The 19,097-nt window shown below is 38.6% G+C and overlaps 1 protein-coding gene across 1 annotated transcript in view; it reads left to right on the forward strand.

Moving 5' to 3' along the window:
• The window catches only part of LTK (leukocyte receptor tyrosine kinase), a 98,811-nt gene that overhangs the window by 30,744 nt on the left and 48,970 nt on the right, over positions 1-19,097 (forward strand). Inside the window, exons 2-4 of the mRNA XM_062576268.1 lie at positions 11,578-11,688; positions 14,918-15,073; positions 15,745-15,967. Coding sequence (XP_062432252.1) covers positions 11,578-11,688; positions 14,918-15,073; positions 15,745-15,967 — 490 coding nt within the window. The remainder of the gene's footprint in view (positions 1-11,577; positions 11,689-14,917; positions 15,074-15,744; positions 15,968-19,097) is intronic.

Raw genomic sequence — 19,097 nt, forward strand, 5'->3', positions numbered from 1 at the left:
TGTTGAAAAGTATATGTTTTATCTCATGGGAAACTGTGATTTTTGGAAATTCTGCTTCATTGCTAATAATGATAAAGAGTTGAAATCTTAACATTTTTCATAAACCAAATTGTTCCAAATTTATGCTTTGACTTAATCAAATTAGTCATTCAATATGGCAGAAACTTTGATAGCATTTGATAGCTTTCAAATATTTCCATTCAGCTAAATATTACACTGTTTTACCGCATTATGTTACAGACTTGAACTCAGAGCAGTAAAGAAGAGATATTTTAACATTAGGAAAACAAAATACTGTAACAGTTTCCATATGAATATTTGGAAAATACTAATATTTCCCATTACATAATGGTATTGGCGTTTTCATATGAAAAACATACCATCAAAAAAACAGTCGGTGTTAAGCATTTTAGGGCTATCAGGAGAGAGTGAGGATACTTGAAAGTCTCTTCAGGGTGTCATTCTCATCTACTTTCTAACCCTCTCTGTGCCTACAGGCTTTACATCTTCTTTCACCTTCCCTTGTGGCTAATTATGCCTGTCACATCTGTAAGTGTGAATTCACACATACACATCTCCTTTTAAGCTGTGATTGAAAATTCCTGTAATGAATGTTGTTCTGAAGGAATACAACAATGAGATTTCTTCCCCTAAATTTATGCAGAAGGGCACAACAATTTTAAAGCACGGTTCCCTTGTAAAACAAAATGTTTTACATTCCTTTTAGATTCTTCTTTGAAGCTGATTAAAAACATCTATTAGAGTTGGACATGTCCCCCTTAACTTTATCCAGCTCAGAGTCATATACCTAGTATAAACTGGTCATCCAAGTTAAGCTCTCTTTGTGGTTAATGGAGACCAATGCATTGGCAGTTTGTCTTAAAACAGGTATCCTAGCATGCAATTTCTCATGCAGTGACAAAGCCAGATTGAAAGGTTTGCATCCTTTTTTCCCCCTGCAGATTGTCATCCCTCTGGTCTTGATAATACAACTGTTTGTGTGGCCAGATTGTAAACTAGATTGGTGAAATGTTCGAGAATAACCCCGAGGGAAGCTGTAGCCCATGAGTGGCAGCACACTACTGGGAATGGAAAGTAGTTTCAGATAACCTCTGAAACAGTCGTTTGCCTTTCAAGAAAATGCAGTGTGGACCTACTTCCAAGACAGCTGTCTGAGCCATCCCTGGAGCTGCCCTTTCCTTGCCTTGCAATACTGAGGGCAGCCAGACTGCTAACCTAAGATGGATAAGGATGGTGAGAGAAATCCTTCTCTTACTGTTTCTTGTACTGTCTGTAGCAAGGGAAGAGAATGCAGATTCTTGGATTTGATTCCTACCACCGAGACCAATTTAGTTTAGTGTATTTGTCTGAAAGCTCTGGAGCCACATAACAGGATTACTTGAACTGTTCTTCTGACAAGTGCAATTGCAGCTGATGTACCAAAGGCAAAGTTCATGTTCTGGTTTGAGTTTGATTAGAAAGGCAGTAGCTCCATGTTCTCAGTTTTCATCCTCAGTCCACCAGTTCCTTCTATAAATATAAATCACTAATAATCTTTCCCTTTCACAGATGTACAGAGCATTGGAGGTGCATACAGCTGACTGAAATGCTTCATCTTTCTATTGTATCACATGTACACCTACTTGAGGGAACAAGCAATGTCAGAGATTGATAGTGTCTCATTCAGCACCATCTTGCCATTGGAGGAGGTGGAAAGATGAGTTCAGCAAGGAAGTCTCATCATGCTCTTGTGTAGCAAAACAAACCAAAACTTCCAGGTGGTGACTAAAGACTTGCTGTTTCAAGTCCCTAAAACTTCCTTTATCAGGATCTCACTCACCCTATAGGCAACATTGCAAAGTAAATCAAGCCTTTATCTCTCTGTGTACGTCTTTTTCTGATTCTGATGTGAGCTGCTGTAAAAGCCAAAGTGTCAACACATTCCGGCATTATCAGGGTGAGGAATAGGCCGTGGCGAATGCAGATTATGTCCTAGCTAAGTTAAAGCTATTGTTTGATTATCCAGCAGAGCTCTGTCTGAAGTAGCAAAGGGAAATGCACTACCTGCAAGGATGCTTACCCTGATCAAAGTGTTTGACTGAAGAGGGATTCCTGCCAACCAAGTGGTATGCATTGTAGACTCTTTGAGTCCAGTAATGAATTGCAAACCAAACCTGACTTGGACCACCAATGTCTTTTTCTCTTCCCTCCATTTTTGAGCGTGTGGAAGGAGTTGTTTAGCCTTCAGGTACACTCTGCTGTGGAAAAGAGTAGGGCTGAAGTAAATGAGCATTCAGAAAATAGTAGAGAAGGTTGAGCAGAATGTAAAACTCATTTAAAACAGAGTTGCGTAAGACTTCCTGGCTGAGAACAACCCCAACAGTGCAAGCAGATAAAAGTTTCTCTGAGTTCACTCACTGATCATGAATTAATTAACAAAAATGATAAATTTGGGGATATGCATTTGGAAGTTGTGAATCTCACTGCAAGAACCTCTCTATATTTTTATGAAGTTAGGGTCCATGGCAAAATTACTGAAGGCAAATAAATGCAGTAGATAAAAGCTGTTAACGCCTGTATGACAAACTGCAAGTGAAGTAAAGAGGGACAGTGCTTTACAGCTGGATAAAGATTTTCATTTAAAATACTTTACAGTTATTTTTGGCTAGAAATGCAGCTTTGGGTAATGTCTTACTGAATTTTCTAAAGTCTTTAATTTTCACTTGATTTCACCATTTTCAAAGTGAATTTCACGTATTTTTCATGGGAAAATTTTGCTTAGAAATAATGTTTTTTTCTATAAAATTGAAATAAAACATTTTAAGGTTTGAGAAGGGAATAAAACGTTTCCAAGATTCAGAATTTTTTGGTTCATTGAACATGTTCAGTTCCCATCTCCCCCCATTTTGGCCAGTATTTTTCACCCAAAATATGAGAATGCATCCATTTTTCCAAGAAGATCCATATTTCCTGTGATTAAACACACCTTATGCATCTTTTGATTTATTTAAAATATTTTTTTCCCATTAATGTGTGCAGAGGAGAAAGGGAAGAGAAGGTACCAGATTAAGAGTTCAGAATTTGGAATTCTGCTGTCTCTAACACACAGAGGCATCAAATGTAGCTTTTTTTCACATGCCATCGCCCAAGATATGGTCAACTTTCAGATGCAAAACTGTAGCTCAGATGAATTAAATTCTACCAAGAAAAGTGTGAATTGATTGCCAGCAAAGCTCTTGGCCATATACACAAATCCTTTCTCTTGAGAAATGACACTGATTGATACAATCAAAGTGAGCTGTCAGCGTCATGTCTGTATACAGCTAGCGGAAGTGGAAAGGTGTCTTCTCTGCCAGCCATCACCTCAGCTTTAAGAGAGAAGAGGAAGTAAGGAGGAGAAATGACAGAGCAGAATGGAGCTCCCCTGTAAGATGTATCCCAAAAGTCCTTGAAAAGCCTTTAGTCACTTGTGTAGCATCTAATGCTTTCTGGCAGCTTTAGTGGAGGTGAGAGTGTAAAACCTAGCCCTTATTATCTATGAGTAATAAGCAGCTAGTATTATAAAAATAGATATATGAGTAATGCACTGCTAGGCTATAAAAAGAGAAATCTCTCTAAGTTAATGTGACAGTATCTGCATGCATGAGCATGTGCATGTATACACTACACAATTAGTAGATTAGGAGTTCTCAGTAGATGGCATATTTTTGAATTTCAAGAAGATTTTTTGGCATACTATTTCTCAGCTGTAATTAAAATAGTTATTCAGATCTATTTCAGTGGATGTACATGTACACTGAAAACTGAATAAGAAACCATAATTAGCAAGATGCTACTCCAGGATAATGTACCAAGTAAGGGAAGAGGTGGAGGACCCAAGAAATGCATCTTGGGATCCATCAAACTTATCTAATAAGTGAGCTTTGAAAGAAATATTTAGATGGCATGGGCAAAAGATTTTCTAACTGAGTTCCATGTAATAGCAGTAGCACAATGGCAGCAACCTGCAATATTCTGTATTTTCTGCCTGTATGCCTGTACTTAGAGTTGTCATCATCTTTTTTTTTTTTTTTTTTTTTTTAAGTGCAGCTTAGTGGTTTCGTTAGAAACAAAGATTTTGAGGCTTGGAAGGATGAGCACACACCCTACAGAGCACTGGAGAGGATAAAGAATGGTTGGATGATATGATTCAGGAAACATCATCATTCAGGAAAAGAGCTGGCTACTGAGTGACTGGATAGAGAAAAAGAGGAAATGAGAGACAAAGCAACATTTAATGTTTTAGGGGCAGCCAGGAAGCAGGCATGCTGTGAGCAGCAGGGAAAGAAGACTACAGGAATTTAGTACAGCTGTAAATGTCTGGTCGTTCTGTGTGTCATGGAAACTGTGGATGATCTTTGACAATCCAGGTGGATATTAGAACAGTGCGTTGCACAATGCCTTGCTATGAAAAGCTCTTCAGTCTGATCCAGCTCCCACCCTAGAAAGAAGATCCATGTCAGCAATGAGCAGGTGGGCACAGAGGCAGCGTTCTGTCTTTGGTGGCTGGGATCTGAGATAGGATTGCAACTACTGAATAGGTTTTCTAAAATAAATCATCAAGGAACTACAAAGGATAGTCTATATTAGCATGAATTACTATTTTTAGTCTCACTGAACATAGATAATTTTAGAAATTATTTATTTCTAAAGAAATAAATCACTTTCTGAGACACTGTTCAAGTTCTGCACATGAAACCATACAGAAAATTGTATAAGACTTTTGGATTTATGAAGCAACAGTCTCTATTCTCTGAGGAAAAGAGGCTATATGGTTTGACTATCCCCCAGCTCACTAGAGGAGAAGCAAACTTCTACATTTGTTAGGCCAGATGTTTTTGGATGGCATTAAATTAACAACAAAGGGAGATAGTAGAAAAAATCACTAGTTTAGCAGAAAGTCAAGGTGTTGAGAATAAAATTAATCAAGGCACCCAGGATTTAAAGAGGAGTTCTTTCGTTTTTTGTTTTCAGTGTGAGGAGGCTGGTTAGTAAGTGGAAATGGAATTAGCCATTCCTGAACCTAACTGCTGATAAAGAGCAGTTTCTCAGACTAGGTGAAAGATTCCTGTGGTGGGTATCTTAGCATCTTTAGTCATAATCTTGTAAATCAAAGAACAGAAAGGGGTTTGGATAGCAAAAATGACGTTTCCTCTTTCCCCAGCCATCGAAGCAAATAATCTTGAAGGCCAAAGGGTCAGTTAATACCTAAAATACATGTTGATGTGCTTGCTGATGACTGCTACAGACTGCTAAATCCAATTAGAAAACTGGATGAAGTACCAACCTTGCTGATTCTGTGATTCTATGACTTACAAGCATATTGTGTGTAAGGATAGAAAAAAAATCTTCGAGTTTTTTCAGGGAAGCCTTCAACCGACTGACATATTGGAGGTTTTATTCTGCCTGCATGAAGACATCTTTGCAACTGTTGAATAGATGGCAGTGTCTGAATGCAGGACATCATATTGCATATTACAATATTGCATTAAAGATTTATTCTCAGCAGAAAAATAAACTGAGCTAGGAAGTGAGCTCAGCTGTTATCAAGTAGAAGTGATTGTGGTATGAATGATTCCTCCCCCCCCCCCAAATAGAATAAAATCTGAAGCAATCTGTTATGTATTTGGGTTCATATGTTCAGATAAATGGGACTTTACTGCCTAAATAACTTTTGAAGTGCTATATCTGTATACTTCCAGAAGAGTCAGATCTCCCAAAGTTTAAAACAACATCAGGCTAACTCAGTTGAAAGAAAGACTGTGAGGTATCTGTGGAAATGGCTAGAAAGCCACAAACCCATAGTTGAAAGAAGGTGGTATGCTGGTATAAAAAAGGACAATTATGAAAGAGGAAGTAGTTGTAAAAAGTGAGAAATATTTCTGACAAATAGGAAAAATAAAAGGAAGTTGCTTGCAATAAATGGAATTTTGAAACTAGAAAGTGTAGCAATAGATAAAGAAAGCAAAAGAGAACAGGAAAAAGCCTGCTGAGCAGCAGAGTTAGGACGTCCAAGGAAGTTTTCCAAGTGCAAAAATATTTTAGCCATGATATTCGTTTGTGGTAATGTATGTGGTAGGATCATCAGTAATAAATCCAAAAAGGAGAACTGTTCAATAAATACTTTTCTTCTAGGTTAGGAAAAAGAAAAAAAGTGCTGCTGTCACGTAATGATGCTGAAGTTGTTTCCGTAACAACAAAAAGGTGTTGTGAAAAAGCAGTTAAGAAGATGTGCAGTCTGAAATGCAACTGCTTGAGACAGCTCCTGTTCAAGAGGTTTGAAATAACTAGTTAAGGAGTTTTAAAAGACATGAATGTTGATTTTTTTCGGTAAGTATGGGGATACTGAAGAAGTTCTGGAGAACTGAAAGAAATGTAGTGTTGCAGTAGTATTTAAAAAGAGTAAACAGAATACACTAAATGGCTGTGTTATTTGCCTATCCTGATATACTCTGTACTTAAGGTGAATAGGACAGCTTGGGTAATAAGAAGATTGCTGCCTTTTTATCAGTCAGAGAAAAAATATCAGAATATCAGAACACCTGATATGGGATCAAGGAACAAGAAAAGGAGTCATAATTGTATGTCAATCAACGGGGCTCATTTGAAAATAGTTCTTCTTGCAATATAATTTTTAAATGAGTTTACAAGTTTGACAAAAGTCATAGTGTGGACGTAGAGCATTTGGACTTCAGTCACATACTTAAATTGGTAACACATGATATATTAATGCATAAACTTGGCTGGTACAAATCAATATGTCACGTCTAGTTTTAAATAATTGGACAAATAGGAATTGTTGTTGATTAATTTTGCTTGTGAGTTCCTGCAAGAGTCAGTTCTGGGCTATGTGCTGCTTAACAGTTTTAGCAGAGAGTCAGAAGACAACATACAAATTTTACTGATGATTTGCCAATAACTTAAAGGCTAGGAAGGGGAAAATAAGATGAGTCCAACTCAGTGATACAATAAAATTATGTATCTCAAGCAGAAAGAACAGACAGTGTAGCTTTAGGGGGTGGGGATATCTGTTCTGGAAGAACATATCTCAGGGAAAGACTTGATGTCATTGTGGATGATCAGCTAAGAGGAATTATTTTGGTGAGAGTGACTGATGTGATTGTAGCACAACTCAGCAGGGAGATCTGAAGAAGGAACACATGACCAATCTACATAACAGGACGTTAACCTGCTCTTATGTCTGCCTTTCAGCAAGAATCCTCAGAACTGGAGAGGGCTTAAAGAAGGTCCTGAAGTATTGCTAAGTATTACTTTATATAGTAAGCTTTGGCAAAATTGTATTTTGTCATTTTGCTCCTCTTTTTGGTCATTACTTGCAATGCATCCATAGAGAATATAAAAAGAATGAAAAAATAAGCAAAGGACATGACGATCAACTAATAAGCAAAGAATAAAAGAGTTTAAGAAAAATCAGGAGTTGACATTTTTAGTGACAGTGATATTAGTAGGGTGAAAGGTTAATAACTTAAAGCTGCAAAGGAGCTCATTAAGGGGAGAGATTATTTATTGACCTGAAAGTGGTAGGTTCAGGAGTGGTTGAAAAATACTAGAATAGGGAGTAGACAGAGAATCTTCTATCTTCTGACTTCCTCACAGTCAGATCTATTAGTCTGTGTGTTATCTTCTAAGAGGAGCAGTGAAAAGTATTGAATTACTATTTTGATATTAGATAAGACAAAACATTAAAAGATACTCTGAAGGAAATTCCTGTTTTGGCAATAAAGTGGCTCAGCTGATCCAGAAGTGATTTTCCATCATGAGTTCTATAAGGATTTTCTATAATTTTATTTTCATCTACAAAATAACATCAGGATTCAAGAAAAATTTCATCCCTGCAGGCATTTGAATGTTTTTTCTGTAAGATAGTGAAAGAAATGGAATTACCTTCTGAGTGCTGGAGACTTCTGGTTTTACTGTGTTCTCTTATAAAGAAAGCGATGGATTTGTGCTGTACTGTTTCTTAATGGCAGGCTTAACTTATCACAGTTTCCTCTCTTTCCATCTCACATTTCATTTCACTTCAGTTGTTTGTTTTGCTGATTAAGACAGAGAAATTGGGCAGTTCATAAGAGATGGTCTTTATTATTTGTTTAATACTGAAATTCATGTCATATAAGAATTGCATATAAGGGGGAATGAAAAGATATGATCTAGAGTTATTAGAAACATTTATGGAGTTCCTAGATTTGAAGAAAAGTAATGTACATAATCTGTTAGTGACTTTATACAGTAGATTTTCAATTCCATCAGAGAGGCTGAACGGGCAAGAGAAGAAAAGAATCGGGATATGAAGTAAGAGCTCAGGCTGAAATGGACTGTCATCATCTTCTATATATTTCTCCTGCATATGGATTCGTCATACTGTAAGCACTCTTCTGCTCAGTAATAGCTCTCTTTGCTATCAGAAAATAAATAAATGGGCAATATTTTCATGGGAGCTTTTAAAAGAATTCCTTGCCTATCACTGGATCCAGGCCCTCCTCTTCTTTCCAGGTGCATTTTGATTCTCAGTTAATTCAACAGTAGTTATCTTCCTTTCTCTTATATGCCCCTACTCAGTAAGAGGCATCTTCCCAGCTCTGGTGAACAGCATTGTTACCAGGTGTTTGACTGAGACCTTTTGGCTTTTTGCCAGCATTGAATAGGCTGTTGCTGAGAGTCTGCCTAGTGGATAATGTAATTAGCAGACAAAGTTTCATGCAGTGCTCTTCATGACAAAGTAGTACTCATGTTTTAATGTATCTTAATACTAGGCCTGCAAACTTTATAGAGATTTATTTCAGCTGTACCAAAAACTTTTGAATCTTGTTCATCTCAGCCATCTCTAAGATTAATTGGATTTCTGTCATGCTAAAGCAATAAATTTGTGTCTCGAGTACCTTTAGCTTCTGTTCTTGATAGTCTACCGCTAGAAGTTGTGTTTGCTAACAAGAAAGAGGAGGAAAAACCCAAAGGTGCATAAATAAGTGAGACAGCGGAGTTCAAGGTAAATATTTTGATTAAATTTTGTTAAGAGGTATGTGTCTAGCAGAACTTCTGCCATGACTGTAACTGTGTGTTGTGGATCCCATGATATTCAGGCTACTTTCAAAATATACAAGCAGCTTGGAGCATGTGAGTAGATGAGTGGGTGGAACGGACATTAGAGAAAGCCCTGAGGGAAGTAAATACTGAAGCTGCAGCACTGCTTAACAAAGATTGAGAGATACAGAAGTGAGCAACGCCTCAAAAGACACAGAGCGTAACCTAGGAGGGGCAGACTCAAGTTGCCAAGAGATCATGTTCTTTTTCCACTGCAGATATTTTTTTTTTTAATTTGACGAAATAGATTTGCCTGCAAAGTATGATAGATTGTTTTTGCATACCATGTTTGTTTTCAGATAGTTTTGTGAAGTGATTCCTCTGTTACTTTTTGTAAAGCAGGCTGTGACGAATTCTGAGGATCTAAGCATCAAAAAAGCATTCACATTCTTTTCAGGAATTTCTTCCAGTTCTTGAACATACTTTACTTAATAGACCAGTCTCAGTATAACCCCTTACATACAGTACAGAATCAGCTTTTCAGACATTAAAGTCCTGACATATTTTAAACACGGACCTCTCCCAGAACTGCAGTGTTTGACATCTAGCCTGTAGACATTCCAGGTGTAGCATCAGTACAGCATATATCTGCTACAGTTTGATAGCTGTTCTGGTCTGAATTTACCCTTTCCTTGGTACCCCATGAAAGCTAAAGGCTGTCTTAGTACTATAAAAAGGACGAAAGGATATGGCTTTCTCATGGTATGAAATATTTCATAGTATTTTGTTTAGCATGTGATGCACATTTTCATAAACATTAAAATGCAGATGGTTATAGTAGTCTGCAAAAGTAGTGGTAAATTTGAGAAAGCTGAACATATGTTTAAGGTTTTTGTTTTTGTCTATTTCCAAATCCTTCTGTATGTTTTTGTAAAGTTCAAATTTGTTCTGTTGAGAATATCTTATTTCTGATCAATGATATGCATACACTTTCTTTGTCTCAACTACAATTCATGTGCGTTTTCTCAGGTAGGATTCCAGTCTACTCTGATACGTCACATTTTTATAAGGCTGGGTTCATAATCTGCACCACTGAGGTTTGAAAGCAACTCATTTTTTATCTTTCTGTCTTTGAACACTTTTTGAAAACAAGTAATGTGTTTTTTCTGGTCAACTTGCTTATGAATCTAAAAAACAAAAGACCTGGATCTTAACTAATGATTGCTGCACACTCATTTTGAGACTTACATATTTTCACATGCATGAAATAAAATTTTAAAAATGCTATTTTTGGTTTGAATTGTTCCAAAGACAAATCAGAAGGTACTGAATATTTGTCAGAAACATCAGAATAAATAAGATTTTTTTGTAAATTTGTTTTGCTTTGAGTAACAAGAGCCTAATTTAAAACTAGCCGATCTTAGCATGCTGGGTTTAATATCCACATTGATTCAAGGGAAAATTAAGTGGAAAATAATTTCTATGATCTTTGATATTTTCTGAGATTAGGATCTTTTTTTCCAACACAACCAAACTTTACCACATGACTCTTTCCAAGATTTGATCCGAATAAAAATGCACAAATGTATACATATCAATATCTTGATTATGATCAAGTATCTCAGTTACCAGTGAAGAACTTTTTTATAGATGTATGACTCAGGATATCTCTATCCTAAGATAGATATGATGTAGGAAGATTAATAATAAAGGTATTGAAGAGACTACATATTACTAGATATCGTGTACAGGAAAGTTACTTGGTTCCTTTGAAGATCCCAGCCTTTACACCAGTAATTAAGAAATCTGTTCTCTGAGTGTGTGCGGTGGTGCAAAGGTTTTATTGACATTCATTTCAGACAAGGCATTCAGATGTCCTCGCCCAGTGAGGATGACAACAAGTTATGCAAGTCCTTCCAAAGACTGTTGATAAATCTGTGTCCTGCATTCTACAGATAACGTGTGTTTTACAGTTGAATTCTTCTTGTAATGCTTTAGAGCAGTAAACCTTAGGATGTCACCCCGAAGAGCATTTATTTGTGACTTTGAAAGAAGCAGTGAGTTAGACCATCCCCTCTCTTTGCATGCAGCAAGCTCCACAGTTGCGTATTTCCCCTGTACATGCACATATTTCTAGAATAAAAGGTGTGATGTTAACAGGCAGCTATGTGTGTACAGCAGTACTGTTGCTATAGCATCCTAAAACTATAATATACAGAGTCTCTTTAGGGGTTATATGGTGATAAAAATGAGAATGAATAAAGCAGGGTAAAGAGCATTTTAGTAAGTAAAATATTTTGTTGCATTCACCAGTTTCTGGAAATTGTTAGGGCTGTTTTGAAACATCCTTGGGAGAATGCTATGTTGGTACTCTATAATGAGGCTGATGTAGCATAACATGGGCTTTGTTGAATATATGTTGATGTTTAACAACATAGGGGCAGACTTTTCTACAGAAACTTTAAACTCTTCCATGTGGTTTTTGTTTTGTTATAGTTGTCTTCTGCTCTGGATCACATGAGGAAAACTCTTCTTCACCAGACCCACCTCATGAGCTCTCTCTGATAAGAAATGGGATGGTGTCATCAGATCAGCCTTCTAGATCAGGTACCATCAGTCTTCTTCCTTAAATCTTCCTTATTTCTACTTCAGAATATAGGAGGAGCAGAGATGCTGGTAGTCACAAGCACCCTTAACGAGGAAGCCATGCCCCTGGGTTTCTGACTGGAGATGGAGCAAAGGCTCAGAAAGGCTGGTGTAACCTCAAGGAAATGCCTCGCTTTCTTATTTAAGACAGAAAAAAAAAAAAAAAACTTTTGACACAAACAGATTTGGGTATGGGGAGCTGTTGAATAAAAGCTAATTAATGAGGCTGCTTTCCAGCAAATACAAAATAAGCTACCGAAGTTAGTTTCAAACAGAATTTTCTTTTTCTAGGCATTGTAAAAGCCCAGTGAGCTGGACAAAACCCTGCTAAGATAAGAAGGATCTTGCTGTGGTCCCAGGACAGATTGAACAAATGCCAAACTTCATAAAGGCCTTGTCATTAAAGATAAATGAGCCAGTTGCCATCCATCATTTTTGTGTGGAAACTCAGAACATGAAGTGACTCCTGACTCCTGAAAGAAGGGGCTGTGCGTGCTAGAAGAGGCATATCCTTTCACCATAAGAGGTGGCAAGCTGACCTAGCCTTGCCAGGCATAAGTTTCTCATAGTACAATCTTGCAAATGGCATCCAGTTCTTGAAAATGTGAACTTCCTTTCTGACAAGTGCAAATGTTCCTGAGATTTCTTCAGTCTAAGCTTCTTCAGAGCATATTTGTAACATCTGGAAGTATCTCCTTTGTTGACTGGAGTAGTAGAGGAATGTTTTCTTCTATTTTATGTTTTTCTTTCTACTTCTATACATTTTGACTTTTGGGGACCTGCCATTGAAGTTCCTCAGGTTCATTGGTGCTAAGCAAATCAGGATCTGAAGCATCTGTTAGTGTACTAGAGCTTGCAACTTTCAACATTCTTCTATATTGTGACCACATGAGTGTACTCTGTTCTTTTTGATGATTTACACTAAACAGCGACTTCTTATTGATGGATCGTTTCTTCACAATATAATGCAAATGATCCATTGCCAGAAAGCTCAGAGACTTTTTCTTTTTCTCACCAGATGTCAACAGCTTCCTTAATCAGTTTTAGACTCTGCTTCCAGGCATTCAGACCCCCTTTGGCCTTAGGGTGCAGCAGGGCAGCTTTTATACAGCCTAGAGAGTATAGGAATTAGGTGCTTTTGAAAAACACTGTGTCCACTTATCTGAACTGATTAACAAAGCAGTACAGTGTGTAGTGCTTTGTTGTGTGAAGCATATTCCAAGAATTAAGTCTGCATTGCTACAGTTTTCTCTACTGCAAGTGAAGGCATTAGTAGGACTTATGAAATAACTTTGTCTTAAATATTAGTAAACCTGTATTTAAAAAAGGAAAGGATTTTTTTTCTTTCCCAAGCTCTCACTTTGCTTTCTTATACTGTCACACTGTCACGAGAGTAATTCCTTTCTGAGTTTTCTGACCAAATAGATTTTACCTGATATAAATATTACTACTATTGACAGTAAGTCTGTGAATACCGAGTTAACTTGTCAAACTTTAAAGAATTTGAAACCACACAACAGATCTATATTAGGTCTCTGCTTTTCTGCTTTGTCTCATATCGCCGTGGAGTTTTTGATCTGCTATTGAGAACCCTAGAGCTCTTCTGCTGGATCATCAAACCATAGCCTGAAGCTGTGCGCAGACGTCTTTCCCTAGATCCAGCTGAGCCAGAAGAATTGCTCTTCTCCTCCTTCCTATGCCCTGCTGGAAGCTGCCATTGCGCACCGCCATCCCTGGTTTGCCAGTGCAGCACTTGTGGTTTCTGTTTAAAAATGATAGGCTGAACAGTGCAGTAGACCTACGCTAACCTGCCTCAGTTTAATGAGGTGGTCAGGGAAAACTATTGAGGTGATGGCTCAGCTGGTAGGGTGAGAGAGGAAATAACCTCCAGTGGCAAGAAGGCGATGCTGTACAGCTGCAACTGGAAGAGGATGTGTGTTTGGGCCAGAGTCACAGCCTGTTCCAACCCCAGTGATATGCAGCCCCACAATGTCCTGTGTTTCTCTTACCTCTGCACACTGAGTGATGTTTTTTAAAAATGTAGTTACAATTAACTTCAAAAAATTGGGAAAACTTATTTACAACACTAAAGAGGCATGATTTTACCTTGACTAAAAGGGAACTTCCATTACAGTTTTCACTGGCAGTTAAAGTATGACCAATCTTCTGGAGGTTTTTATGTTTTGAATTCTGCCCTGCCTGTGTTGCCTGGGCAGCCACCTGTCCTTGTTATATCACTAATCTTAATCCTATTCCTTAGACCTGTTCTCTACCAAAAGTTAAATGTTGTGTCATTAAAGTTGGCAAGGTCTGAATCCTCTGAATTGTCAGGATCGCAGATAGGAATGTTTGGTCTCTTACTGTTTCTGTCTATTGCCTGGGGGTCCTCCAGTTACTACTGTGATATTATTATTACTACTGAAAATAAATATGACAAAAGTTAATATCAGCCTACCGTATGTATTCAGCCCTATGCTGTGTGGGAGGGCTTTGTGCAGCTGATATCCCTTCAGGGAGCTTATATTAGATTGATGAGAGAACAGTGAATTACTTTTTGTCTCGTTCATAATACGCTGGTTATAGAAAATTCTGGCCAGGATGATCTAGTGTTTTCAGTGCTGCGAATGGACTCTGGGGTTTGTTAGGAGGGCGTTCTTGTCTATTCCACTACAGGAGACCATAATTGCTTAAAGAAAAAGAAATATATATAGCCTACCTTGCTCAGTTGCTCTGCTCGAGACCCTTTTGAACTCTTCCTATTGCTGAGAGAGGGTTAACCTCAGAGTTTCCCTTGTTTCTCTCTGCCAAAATGCTAAATCCATGCAGTTGCAATACCGTTGCTGCACTGGGAGATATTCAGGATTTCAAGTACATGTGGGCCAGATCTTCCGCTGATGCAAATTCACGTAGTACTGGTGGGAGATCAACTGGTGGGTAAATCAGTTGGGGGTTGATTTACACCTGCTAAGATTTTACAGGGTTATTTTTCCTTCTGAATGTTCCTTCACCTGCCTGGGTGAGACTCTTTGTTATTGCACAAGACAAATGTTCTTTCTTCCTTTCAACTCTTCAATTTTTTTGAAAAATTGGCCCCATACACTGTAAATCTGCTCATTCATGTTCCAGTCTGACCCCCATCTTTGAACTGGGGAAGGCCACACCCAATGAAATCTTTGGTTTCTCATAACAGAAACCTCATGCATCATCGGCTCAAGCTGCTCCTGGGTGATGTCTACAGACGATTTTGGAAAACCAGACTGGGTGTTATCTTCAATTGGTGTCCTAGTGTCTCAGGAGAGGCAGCAGCTGCTTCTGGAGAACAGCTCCTCAAGTGGAGACATTGAAGGTAGGCAGAATTACGATTGCCTCTGTGGAAAGGACTTCTGCTTTCCCCCAGCACCTGTAATAGCTCTGGGGTGGTGGCAGCAGGAATTGGTTGTGCGTCAGTGACAATACTGCCATATGCTGGTTCTGGTATGTGACTCATCTGTGCAGTGTCTGTGCCCAAGAGAATCAGTCACTGAGAGCCATATAACATACAAGTTATATCTGGGTACTACCTGGGTAGTGCATATACGTACCACACATACAGCCAGACCCTTTATATACTTCTTTTGTATCTACTTTATCATAAGCTACTTTTGCCTGCAGAGACTGGATATTTCTTAAGAAACTCAGTCCTTTGCTAGAGAGGGCTGGCTCTTCATGTTTGCTGTCTGATTTGCAGTTGTTGCCTTTTGTTTTGCTGGATATGCCTTCACTCTGCTTTGTTTTGTTTTTCCTCTCCTAATTCCTTCCATCACTCATCACTTCTTATTTCCTTCATTTTTACTTTATCTGCTATTCTTTCTATTATTTTTACTTTTTGTGGATGTTCCTCTCCTTTCTTCTCATGATTTCTTTCCTCAACCCAATCCTATCTATTTTCCTCTTATAATCTCTCTTCCATCCACACTGTCTGTCTGTCTTTCTCTCCCTCTTTTTTTCTCTCTCTCTCTCTCTCTCTCTTTCTCACAGGAGACATTTTCCTCCTGAATACCAGTAGGCTCCCAGACAGATGTGAGTTCAGCCTGCATAGCCCTGTCCTGCATGGGAGCTTGGACTCTTGCTTCCTGGAACTGGCCATATATTCACAGGATACTGTTCCTCTCCTCCAGAGGTTCACAGTTGAAATCAGACATGTGGAGACAAACAGAAATACAATAATTCCTCTGAGAGTCGGCCATGAGGAGGATACCGGGTAAGACAATCAATTTGCAGCTGTTTAATTTGAACTGCAGGGTAGGGTGGAGTCCCTTCAGGCCACTGTTTACACATATCTTCTCCCTTCTTGAAATTATTGCTTCTGTTGCACCAGAAAAAGAAAGTAGGACTGTCAGAATCAAAATTTGCAGCTCCCTAACAGGATGTCTGTAGCAGATACAAGTTTTGTGTGTCCCCTTCGCAAAGAATATATTTGATTAAGAGTTCTTCCCTCAGATTAGACAGGGTCAGTGGTTGACCCTCTCACTGATGCTAGGATTATAGGTCTAAAATGCACTCAGCCCTGAGACTGCCTTGGCAAATGACTGATTGCTCTCAGTATTCAATGGATACTCTCAGAGTTACAAGGGTCCCATTTCTCATTTTGAGGTAGGGTTAATTTTACCTATTGTGAATTTCTTCCTCCTAATGTCTACAAAGTTCAGGAACATTCACATTTGGTTCATTTGCAGAGTTCAGGGAGAGGACAAACAGAGGCTAGAGGCAGGAAGAAAGGAAGACAAAAAAAAAAAAAAATGCAGCAACCCTAGCAACCCTAGATCTATCCTGCATTTTTTTCTCTTTGGTCACCCCCATGTTTGACTTTCTCATTCCTGCGTGTAGCAGAAGGCAGTAAGGAGGGAAATGGGCAAAGGAAATGACTTACAACAGAAAAGAAGGAGAAAAATCCACATGGCACTTTTTTTTTTTTTTTTTTTTGGGGGGGGGGGGGGACATTTTCTACAAGCTTTTTCTTCCTTTGCAGCAATCTGCCTTGTAAGAACCTGCATCAGGCACACAACAGGGCTCTTTGTTTCCATCACCTGACTGACTCCCATGGAGAATTAAAGCAATAGATCCCAGTTCTTGTTTTCTTTGAATTCCTTGGCACTCCCCAGGCTGCCATGGGATTGTGCAGTCAAGACTCCTGGTCAGCCAAAGATAGCAGAGTTTGACTAAAACAACTTATTTATTTCCTTTTAGATCCCCCTCTCTCCTGCTTTTAGCTGTTGCTCACTTCCTTCCTGGCTACTCTTTCCCCCTTCTTCTTGCCAATTTCATAAGGAATCTTGACCCCTTTTCTGGGGTCAATTTCTAACATCCTTTTCATACCTATAACCTTTCTGCTTTTAGCATTTGACCACCCTTTTCTGGCATAAGCAGCTAACGCCACAGCTCCATTCCCATGCGTTATCTTGTATGAAACCCGTCTGATGTACCTGCCTGCCCGGAACAGGTACCATCGCTATCACTGCAATGTCCCTAGAATGGATCGTAAATGTTGTTTAGCAGCTTATTTGAGCACTGTAAAACAGTTCTACATGAAATTAAGATCATCGTCTCTCTTTGAACATGGTGGCATTTACATACATTTGAACAGATTTAGCTCCACTGGAAGTCATCATAGACATTGGTATTACTTTTCCTTGGTGAGCAAAATGAGGCACTGATAAGCCCAGAGACTTTAGTTTTAAGGACTTACAGATGGAAGGTGACAAAGCCTCCCCCCCCCAACACACACACCTTTTACAGGGAAACTTTTCAAAATCTCTGCACAATTCCAGGAAAATCTGTATGTAAGCAGAACAAAATTTACTTTTACATAGTGACTGAGCTGCTTCCTACTAGACAGATGATCGAAGATGAACGTTCTCCCCTGATTAAGATTTTAACAATTCTAGTTGCCAAGAACAGAGACTATCCTGAAGTGTTCCAGCTTTCCAAAAGTGGCTTTGCAAATGGAGTGGGAGTTCTAAAAGCTTTTGTGTGTTAACCAAACAGTGCTGCACAATTAGGAGTGAAACAAGGAGGATAACAAGTAAATGAACTTGAGGTAGATGCCTGTGTGTAGTACATAGTTTACTCTCTGACGATCACTGTGAAGGAATTGTCTTGATGTCAGAATAGATACTTAGGTACAGAAAAAAGTGTAATTTTTTCAGATTACCAGACACTCCAGAAAATCCTGCTTTATTCCCTTCTGCCATCCTAAAATCAAGCTATACTTCATCATAAAATCTAGCTGCACCAGACCACTTCAGTGAACTCTCTTATTTCTGGTCCTAGAGATCTTCTCCTGCTCTTGTTTCATCCTTCATCAGGATACATCAATCATGCAGTTTCCAAAAGCTTAAATATGTGTCATGAGAGAAAGTTACTCTCCCATCCACATAACTGACAGCTAAGATTTATCATCAAATTTGTAGTGTTGAAGCTGCCACTCATTTTCTCATGCATGCACTTTAGACACACATGAAGACAGGAACAGCTGAATCTCCAGGTACTGAGTCCTCCAGACAAGTAGGGCAAACACATACTATTTTATTGTTATTATATACTCCCCAGCGTGAGTATTCTGAGTTACTACCATTAGAGAGAAAACTTCTGAGGGAGTGAGATGTTCGTAATTCTGTATATTTACAAAAAATACGTAAAATTATGTTTCCCATGATCTCAGAGGGATCAAACGTCAACAGCCTGTAGCTTTGCTTGAAAGTCCAAGCCCTTTTCATCTGGTGCTTGGCTCAGAAAGCTATCTTCATTTTTTCAGGATTTCAGTTATGATGCTTGCTCACCCTGTGTCTGTTGTCTTTCTGACTATTTTGCTTATCCCACCTTTTTCCCTCTTTACTACACAGAACCAAAAGCAATCACAGCTGAAAATTCTTCCAAGTCCTGTGTGCTTTGGTTCTGAGTGGTTTCACAGGCATGTGTTTCTTGTTGGCCACAATTATTTCAGGAAGGAGTTTGTTTCTTACAACTGTAAATGCACACACTCCAAAAAAAATGAAAAAGCTCCTTTGGGACAGGGATAATTTTGGCCTCTTCAGTGGCAGAGGAGTGCTCAATAGGCTAGGTTTATTGTGTTCATTTTTCCTTCTGAAATGCAAGGCATTGGCTGTGATAGTCTCCACCAAAAAGCAACAATTTTGAGGCTAAGTTCATGGATAGATGATCAGTTAGCCAACTACACACACAAGGATCATTGCTTAATTTTTCCAGTCTTCCCTTTGAAGAGGGGCAGAAGTGCGTTAAAATGCCCTGCTAGCTTCCAAGAGACTTGTAGAAACTTACCATCTTTGAGACTTCCTCTCTACCATCAAATCTGTTTGTTATTGTCCACAGGA

Source organism: Rhea pennata, chromosome 5 (genome assembly GCF_028389875.1).
Source record: "Rhea pennata isolate bPtePen1 chromosome 5, bPtePen1.pri, whole genome shotgun sequence".
Taxonomy (NCBI): domain Eukaryota; kingdom Metazoa; phylum Chordata; class Aves; order Rheiformes; family Rheidae; genus Rhea; species Rhea pennata.